The 9091-nt window shown below is 65.7% G+C and overlaps 1 protein-coding gene across 1 annotated transcript; it reads right to left on the bottom strand.

The window, feature by feature from the left end:
* Positions 1–1070: 1070 nt before the first annotated feature.
* COMP (cartilage oligomeric matrix protein) lies at positions 1071–8511 on the bottom strand. Its single transcript, XM_004384491.1, has 19 exons — positions 8433–8511; positions 8074–8159; positions 7732–7783; positions 7060–7229; positions 6193–6330; positions 5895–5969; positions 5650–5808; positions 5366–5470; positions 5142–5249; positions 4888–5047; positions 4287–4405; positions 4055–4107; positions 3757–3938; positions 3336–3514; positions 3209–3257; positions 2702–2898; positions 1788–1960; positions 1221–1360; positions 1071–1117 (listed from the first exon to the last, which is right to left on the bottom strand). The coding sequence occupies exons 1-19, from the start codon at positions 8509–8511 to the stop codon at positions 1071–1073; spliced, it is 2271 nt and encodes a 756-aa protein (XP_004384548.1).
* Positions 8512–9091: the final 580 nt, after the last annotated feature.

Raw genomic sequence — 9091 nt, 5'->3', positions numbered from 1 at the left:
GTTCCAGTCGTAGCTCCCTAAGAGCAGAGAGGAGGGGTGACCTGCACCCCCAGGCCCGTCCAGTGGTGTCTGGCCCCACCCACTCCTGAGGGCATGGAGGGACAGGAGCAAGCCCTGCCAGGCGTGGGCCTCTGTTTCCCGTCAGTTTTTCAGACCCCCAGGTGGGGAGCAGGGACTGGAGTTGGGGAGACCGCTGCAGAGGGCTCCTTATTGCATGCAGGGGGTCTGTGTCCCCACCCGCAGGGCACTGGGATCTGGGGATGTTGATGCTGAGTCCCACCTGCCCAGTACCCTGACCCAGAGGTCACCGCCTGTGTCCCACCCTCGGTAGGAACTCCCAGGGGCCCGGTGCCCCGCTGATATATGCAAACCTGCGGCCTGTCCTCCCCCAGCATGTACTCTGGCAGCGGGGCGGGCTGGCCGGCCGCTCTCCCTTGGCGCGGATGCTTCTGTCTTTGTACCTTTGCATCTTTGTAATGAAATGTAATAAAACTCCATTGTTTTCGTCTCTGCCTCCTCCTTCCTTCCAACCCCTTCCTGCTCTCTCTGGATGAGCCAGAGGCATCGCAGGGGTCCCCAGGATCTCCCTGGGGATCAGCCACTCTCACCAACGGACAGGCACGTGAACATGGCCACCCGCACGAGCCCCTCACGGGCCCAGACCTGGCTCCTCAGGCCCAGAGTCTGGCAAGGGGCGGACCCTCAAACTTGGAGCCCCTGAGAGACCCACTGTCAGGTTCTGGAGCAAACGATCCAAAAGGTCAGTGCGGCTATCGAACATGTCACGGAGGACGTGGCGCAGGCCTAGAAGCTTCCCACAATCGGGGCCAGAAGCTCCCGATCCCCAGCACGCTGCTGGAGCGTGGGGTCACGGGGGTGGGGAGGGCGCATGGGAACCCCGGCCCAGTCCTCCCGGCAGACAGACTGCAGCGCCATTCCTACACACGTACACACACGCTTTATTTCGTCCTCTTGCAACCCCTCTCCCTCCCCACCACCCAGGCCGGCTGACAGCCCCCAGCCTTTGTAGGAGTGGCAGTCGTCCCGTGGTGAGTCCCCACACCTGGCCTCTAGGCGAGCTGCAGCCGCTGGGCTTCGTAGTCCTCCGGGATGGTGTCTGCGGAAATGGGGCGTGGTGAGGGGAGGAGCGTAGTGAGTGGGGGCCGGGGCCCACCCGGCCTCGCCCTACCCCGAGCAGTCCCCGCCTTCCCCGCGCTTACCGTTGCAGCGGTAGCGCAGGTTGGCCCAGATGATGTTCTCCTGGGAAAAGCAGAAGACCCCCAGGCGGCCGCCCCGCATGGTGGTATCCAATATCACGTTGCTGTCGGCCACCAACTCCGGGCCCTCGAAGAATCGCACCCTGCGCGGGGGGGAGGGTAGGGGACGTGAGGCGGGGCATGGGAGAACCCTGCTCTCTGGAAGCCTCAGTGTTCCGGCCCTGGATAATGAGCTCCTCCCAGCTGGGCAGAGGCCTGTCAGCGTCAGGGTGGGCGGAGCCTCGACCTGAGCCTCAGGTCCCCTGTATGATAGGGTCCTGCACACAGTAGGCGCTGAACAGACCATTTGGACTTTCTGGCAGGGCAGAGGGGGGATGGAGAAGCAGGGTTGGGCTGAGACCTCCACCTTCTAGGGCAACACCTACTGTGTGCACTCCAGGGCCAGGCACAATTTAACAACCCCATCATCATCCCCATTCACAGACAAGACCCAGGGCCCCAGACGGCCCCCTCTGGGAGCAAGGCACAGCAGGGGGTGACCAGGTCCATTTGCGGGGTGGGGGTCCCCACCTGATGTAGCCCACTTGCGGCCGGTGCTGCAGGAACCAGCGGTAAGACGTCTTGTCCTTCCAGCCAACGTTGCGGGGGTCCTTCCACAGCAGCCGCACCTGCGACCCTGTGTCCCCCGTGTGCCACAGTGCATTCCTCAGCTGCTCCCCGGGGCCCGTGGAAGACTTCACAGCCTGTCATCCCCTCCGAGGACAGGGGGAGGAGCTCAGAGAGCGTGCAGACCAGTGGAGCCCCCCAAACCCTGACACTACTCAGGGGGGTTAGGCTGAAAGCTGCAGGTCATGAAGGAGTGGGAGGTCCTAGGGGTGCCTGGGGGGGGCTGGATGGGGGACCCGCAGGAGCTCTTTGGATGCTAAATGGGGCTTCCAGTGGGTCATGGGGTGGTGGTGGCCTGGGGGCTCATGAGAGGATTTGGGAGCTCCTGGACAGGTTCAAGGTCTGGTAGGATTTAGGGGGCCTGCAGAAGAATTTAGTGACCTTAGAAATTTGGGTGTCCATGGGATGAACTGGGGTCTAGAGGACTTAGGGGATTTGCTGGAAGGTTTCAGGGATATACTGGGGTTGGGGAGCCTATAGGAGGTATTCGGAGTCTACAGGAAAGTTTGGAGGTTCTGTGAGAGGATTTGGGGGCCCAAAGGAAGGTTGGGGGACCAGGGGGAGTATTTGAGGGCTTGTGGGAGGATTTGGGAAGATTAGGGTCTGTGGAAGTGTTCTGAGGTCCACAGAACGATCCTGGGGGTCTGTGGGTCCCTACAGGCTTTGGAGACCTGTGGGGAGGAGGTGGGGGAGTCCCTGGGGAGGTCAGGGTGCTGCCGGAGGCTCCAGGGAGGTCAGGGGTGGCGGAGGATAGCATTATGGAAAGGTCTGGGGTGTTCTGGGGGTCCCCAGGGAGATAGGCACTGGCGCACCCCCACCTTGAGCTGGATGCCCGGCTCGGCCACGGCACGGAAGGGATTCGCCTGCCAGTATGTCTGCTCCATCTGCTTCCACATGACCACGTAGAAGCTGGAGCTGTCCTGGTACCCGAAGATGAAGCCCGCGTAGTCGTCGTCTGTGACTGTGTTCACGTGGAACGTGCCCTCAAAATCCACGCCGTTGAAGGCCGTGTAACCTGGGGAGTGGGGAAGGGGCTAGGACTCCTGGACGCCGACCCGCCCCTTCGGGTCCACGCCCTGCCCAGACCCTACGGAGGCCCAGAACTGCCCACGGCACCGCCTCTCCAGGGTCCGGACCCCCTACGGGCCCTAAGCCCAGACAAGGCCACACTGCCTAAACCTGACCCCGCCCCACGCCCAGACCCCGCCTATGGCCCCCACCATAGCTGTCCCTCGATGGCCCTGCCGTGTGGGCGAAGACACGCCCCTCCAGGGCCCAGGCACGGCTCCGCCCCCCACAGCCCCCGCTGCCCGCCCGCGTCTCACCAACAGCCAGGCCGGGGTCGCTGTTCATCGTCTGCACGATCTCCATCCCCTGGTGGGTCATGTAAAAAGGGAGTCAGGCAATAGCGCGTGGCACCTTGGGCTCCCTACCCATCAACCGCACCCTCACCTGGTTGAGCACCACCCAGTTGGGGTCGATCTGCGCGTCACCCTCAGGGTCCAGCACGACCGTCTGGAAAGCCCGGAAGTCAGTGAGGGTGACCTCAGCGTTCTCAGGGCACACGTCAATCTTGTCCACCACCTTGTCGGCATCGAAGTCGTCCTGGCACGCGTCCCCAACGCCGTCCCCTGGTTGGAGGCGGAAACCCCCCCGACGGTGGGCTCACTGCCAGGCCCCGCCCACTCCTATCCAAGGCACCGCCCACTTGTTCCCGGGCTCTGCCCACACCAAAGGTCCGGCCCACGCCCAGGCCGGCCTTGCCCACAAAGCCTCACCCAGTCACAGGCTCCGCCCATGCCGGCACAGGTCCAGTCCATGTCCACCCAGGCCGAGCCCACCCAGGCCACGCCTCCCCCGCCCCCTGCCCTACTGTTGGAGTCTTCTTGGCCCGGGTTGGGCACCAAGCGGCAGTTGTCACGACTGTCAGGAACCCCGTCATTGTCGTCATCGTCATCACAGGCATCGCCCTGGCCATCGTGGTCTGAGTCCTGCTGGTCGCTGTTAGGCACTGAGGGGCAGTTGTCCCGAGAGTCCTGGTGCCCATCCCCATCCCTAGAGTTGGGGGGGGGGGACACAGAGAGGCAATAAGACCCCCAGAGGGACGCATCAGAGGCCAAGTGGCACCACCCACCCCTGGCTTCCACCCCTGCAGAAGACGACTGCCTTACTTGTCTTGGTCGCTGTCACAAGCGTCTCCCACAAAGTCGTGGTCCACATCTCTCTGGGAAGAGGGAGGCCACAGTCAGGGCAGAGGGTCCCAGTAGCCTCCCCCATCCCATCTCAGAGCCAAGGTCCTGCCGACCCCCAGGGCTGCTCAGACCGGGGCACTTATGTGCAAGGGTGGAATGGTCTAACCTGGGCTCACCCAGGGTCTAACACTGCTGGATGTGGCGCCCCCACCTGGTCAGAGTTGCTCTTCTGGGGACAGTTGTCACAGGCATCTCCTATGCCATCACCATCGCCATCCTTCTGGTCTGTGTTGGGCACTGTGGGGCAGTTGTCCACTGCGTTGCGGATACCTGGGGGGATGGGGGAGAGGCCAGCCCCCGAGATCAGGGTAGGGCTAGGCTGACTTCAGCGGGGCAGGGGCAGGCAGCAGGTCAGCTAGGGGACAAAGCTTCCTTCGTCCCTAGCTCCCTGTAGCTCCCTGTCCTAGCCTCACAGGTTAGGATGGCTGGGGGTGGGAGGTGCAGGGGTGAGGGGCTTGGTCCTCAATCACAGGGACAGCTCAGCTGGGTCTCCACCCTGCCAGGAACGCACTTCCGGAGCCTCTATTTCTCCATCTATAAAATCACCGCCTCCCTGGCGCTAAACCCCAGGCTCACCCTTAGACGCCTCCCAGCAGCGTCAGCACACGGACTACCTCCTCCTCCTCCAGTCCCTCTCCTGGATTCTGCCCTACTCCAGCCGCTGCTCTCGACCTCGTGGACTGCATTGGTCCAGGCCCCCGCTACCCAGGACAGCTCACCCTTCCCCCAGGCCCCGCCCCTCGCGCGCTCACGGTCGCCGTCGACGTCGTCGTCGCAGGCGTCGCCCCGGCCATCCTGATCCGTGTCCGTCTGGTCGTCATTTTTCTGGGATCGGCAGTTATCGCATGCATCACCCCACTTGTCGCCGTCTGCGTTGCGCTGGTCTGGGTTCCGCACCAGCGGGCAGTTGTCCTGGGGGATGGGGACGTTTGGGGGGGTCAACCGGTGGGGCAAAGGTCACCCCCCCAGTACCTGCCCCTCGCCGAGGCCCCACCCTAGGCCCCACCTTCTCGTTGAGAACCCCGTCCCCGTCAGCATCTGGGTCGCAGGCGTCTCCGATGCCGTCGCGGTCCACGTCCTCCTGCCCTGAATTGGGCACGGTGACACAGTTGTCCTGGGGGCGCGGGAAGACGGCGTGAAGGGCGTGGCCAACAGGAGCACCGCCTGCCGCTCCTGCCCGGCCACGCCCACATCGGAGTCCCCACCTCGCGGTCCCGCCCCCTGCCCTACCTTGCGGCACTGGCGTTCCGAGCAGCGAAGCTTCTCATCCGGGAAGCCGTCGAGGTCGCTGTCGCGGCCACAGAGGAGCCCGTTACCGGCCCAGCCGACGGCGCACTACCGGATGGAGGTGAGTGGGTGGGCGCCCCCTCCGGGCTGCCCCTGTCCCCGTCGAGCTGCCCTCCCGCGCCCGCTTGGGCCGCCGCGTGTCCCCCCTCCGGACCACCTCGGCCCTCCCGACCATCCCTCCCACTCCGGGCCGCCCCGTGCCCCTCCGACCCATCGCGCGCACTCACTACGCACGACCGAGAGCCGTCGCGCTCCAGGACGCAGTTGGCCTTCTCGTGGCACGGACTGGGCGTGCCGTCAGGGCAGAAGCGCTGCGGGCGCCGCTGGCAGCCGGACGCCTGGTCACCCACGAAGCCGGGCTGGCACGGGCCGCACTGGAAGGAGCCCTGCGCGAGGCCGCGAGCGGTCAGCGCGGGCCACAGGCTCTCCCACCCCGTCGCCATTCCGATTCCCCCAGCCACGTCGGACTCACCGGCGTGTTGACGCACACAGAGTTGGGGACGCAGTTATGCTGCCCAGTCTCACACTCGTTAATGTCCGTGCACACCTGGGAGGAGGGGCGCAGAGGTCAACGCCGACTCAGATACCCCACCCTCCCACCAGTCGGTTCCTCCTCCTGATTCCTCTTGGCCCCCCAGACCTTAGTCCCCGCCTCCTCCTTGTAGCAGTGCTTCTGGGAAGAGGGACTGAGGCTGACGGACTTGTTTACTGAACAAAAAGGGCCTCCTTCCCCCTGTACAGGTGGGGACCGGCGCCCCCGCGCCCCTCACCTGCTTGTTGGCTTTGGCGAAGGCCAACCCCACGCCCTCGTGCGCGGCGCCGCTGTACCCCGGAGGGCAGGCCTCGCAGCGGAAGCCGGGGCTGGTGTTGATGCAGCGGACGCGGGGGAAGCAGGGGTGGGCGTTACACTGGGGATGGAGAGGGGGCCGGGGGTCAGAACGCGCTGCCTCGGGACTTCCCAGGCGTGAACTCGGAAGCCTCAAGGGTTGTCAGTCTGGACTTGCAGGGGTACATGGGGCGGGCAGGGGCGCCATGGGGGGCGGAGGCAGTTTTCCCAGGGGTCAGACCCGGCTTTGCTTAGCTGGGGAGGGCACGCCTGGAGGGGAGCTGTTCCCGGACCCGGTGGGCTGGGTGCTCATGGGCGGGGAAAGGGATTGTGGTAGCCGGAGTCCCCAGCGGCCGGAGGGAGTGGTCGTCGGGGCGGCCGAACCCGGCGGTTGGAGGATGGTCGGGACAGAAAAACCCCGGAGGTGGGAGGGTCGCCGGGACGTGCGCCCCTGGGCAGTGAGGGAGATCGTGGGGGCGGAATCACCCCGGCGGTGTGGGGGTCGTCAGGGCCGGCGCCTTCGGGCGGTGAGGGGTGTCTTGGGGACGGAATCACCGCGGTGGTGGTGGGGTCTGCGGGACGGGCACACCCGGGTGATGAAGGGGGTTGTCTAGGCGGAATCACCCCGGCGGTGGGCGTGTAGTGGTCGCTGCGGGCACCCCCGGGTGGTGAGGGGGTTCCTTGGGGTTCCGCGCCAGCGGTAGAGGGGTCGTCAGGGCGGGGATCCTCTACAATGGAGGGGGTCGTGGGAGCGGGCGCCGCCAGGGGTGGAGGGGGAGTCCGGGCCGCGGGGGGTCGGGGTCGGGCGCACCTCGTTGACGTCTGCGCAGTGCGAGCCGTTGCCAGTGAAGCCCGCCGGGCAGGGGCCGCATCGCGCGCCGCTCGCGGTCTGGGTGCAGACCACGCCAGGGAAGCAGAAGCCGGGTGCGCAGTGGAACAAGGGCCGCACGCTCAGGCCGGGGGTGTGCACCGACTGCATCCCTGCGTGGGGAGGCGGGGCAGGACGGGAAAGTCAAGGCCACACCCCGGGAGTGGGGCAGTTAGTCAGGACCACACCGGGCGGGGCAAGATGGGCAGGACCGCGTCCCAGGGGCAAGGCATGGCGAGGAGGACTTCCACCCTGGGAATGGGGCGGGGCGGTCAAGACCCCACCAGGGGGCGGGGCGGGGCAGTTAGGACGGCACCCCGGGGGCAGGGCGGTCAGGACCACCCCGGTGGGAGTGGATAGTCAGGACTCCACCCCGGGTGCAGGGGAGACCCCAGCTCCTCTCCGCCTGCTGTGTCTCTCCCAGTCCCCCTCACCACATCCCCGCGCCGCCCCTTTTCTACTTCTTTCCCTTCTCCCCAAGGTGTGTCTCTCCACCTCCGGGCATCTCTGCGCGGTCTCTGTCTTTCCCTCCTTGTCAGTCTCTCCGTCTCTCGCTCTGTCTCCATCTCTGTTTCTCTCCCCCCTTCTCCCTCCTGCCCGTCCCCCGGCGCTCACCGCACGCATCACACTCCATCACTGTGTTCTTCAGGAACGTGATCTCCTTGACCTGCGGCCGGGGCGGGGAGCGGTCAGCGGGGGCCCCTCCCCATTCCTCAGGGCCTCTTCTGGACTCCCGATTCCCTCCCCCGGCCCCTCTTTCCACAGACTGCCTTGCTTCCCCCCTTCCCCGCATGCTATCTCCCTTCCCAGGACTCCCTCCCCTTCCGCTGGTCCCCTCACCCCCTTTCTCTCACCCTCATGCCCCACCCCGTTTTCACAGACCTCCCTCCCCTAGACTCCTCTCCCTTTCCCGCCCCCGGCCCGGCCTGGACCCAGACCCCGATCCCCCACCCGCACCTGTTGCCGCAGCAGTTCCCGCACGTCCTGCAGAGCCTCGTTGGTCTCCTGGAGCTCGCGTAGCATCTGTGGGGCTAGGTCTGCGCCTGCGACGACAGGGGATGCTGGTGGGGCGTCGGGGTGCGGGGACTCCCGCCACCCTCACCACTGCCCCGGTGACCTGGTACTCGCGCTCTGTTCCTCGGGTTCCCCACGGGACGCAGGCCTTCCGCCCCCCACCGCCTGCTTTCTCCGCCCCTGAGCGCCCCGGAGAACAAACAGTCCGCGAGCCCCCAAGAGATGCGCCCTCCGGTCTCCTGCGGGTTCGAGCCCCCCCTTCCGGGGGCGAGCGACCCGGCGGCAGGGCGAGCGCGCCTTACCCAGCGGGATCTGGTCCTGGCCTGTCGCGCCCAGGGCGCCCAGGGTGAGCAAGAGAACGCAGGCAGCAGCATGGGCCATAGCGGAGCTCTGGGTCAGCGGCGCAGCTCTGTCACCCACGAGGCCGCAGGGCTTATTTATCCAGCAGCTGCGGCAAGCCGCCTGAGACGGCCCACCAGTGGCTCTGCCCAGCCCTAGGTAAACAGACGGGCGGGGTGCTGCTGGCCTCTGCGTTCATCGTCCAGCCTGCCTGCCCCGCGAGGCCGCCCAAGGGCTGAACCGGGGCATGGTGGGGAAACTGACTCAGGAGGCCTGTGAGGGGGGGCCGTGAATGAGGGAGTCAGGCGGGACCACCCCTCCAGTCCTCCCACTTACTTATTTACTGAGCGCCTGCCGTGTGCCAAGTCTGGGGCACAGCTGGGAGTGAGGCTTCCCCATGGTGGCCCCCACAGCTCACACTTGGGGAAACAGAGGCACAGTGGCTGGATATAGGCTTTGGGGTCAGGCTCTAGGGTCAGGCAGACCCACCCTCCACTCCCTCCTCACTTGCTTCTAAATCAGGTAAATGGGCCAATGACATGGCTCAGTGCCTCAGTTTCCCACTCTGTGCAATGGGGTAGTAAGTATTATTGTTAGTGATGATGTTAATGACTAGAGAGAA

Source organism: Trichechus manatus, unplaced genomic scaffold (assembly GCF_000243295.1).
Source record: "Trichechus manatus latirostris isolate Lorelei unplaced genomic scaffold, TriManLat1.0 scaffold00122, whole genome shotgun sequence".
In the NCBI taxonomy this organism is placed as follows: Eukaryota; Metazoa; Chordata; class Mammalia; order Sirenia; family Trichechidae; genus Trichechus; species Trichechus manatus.
The sequence above is the reverse complement of the archived record's forward strand: the minus strand, read 5'-3'. Positions and strand labels throughout refer to the sequence as shown.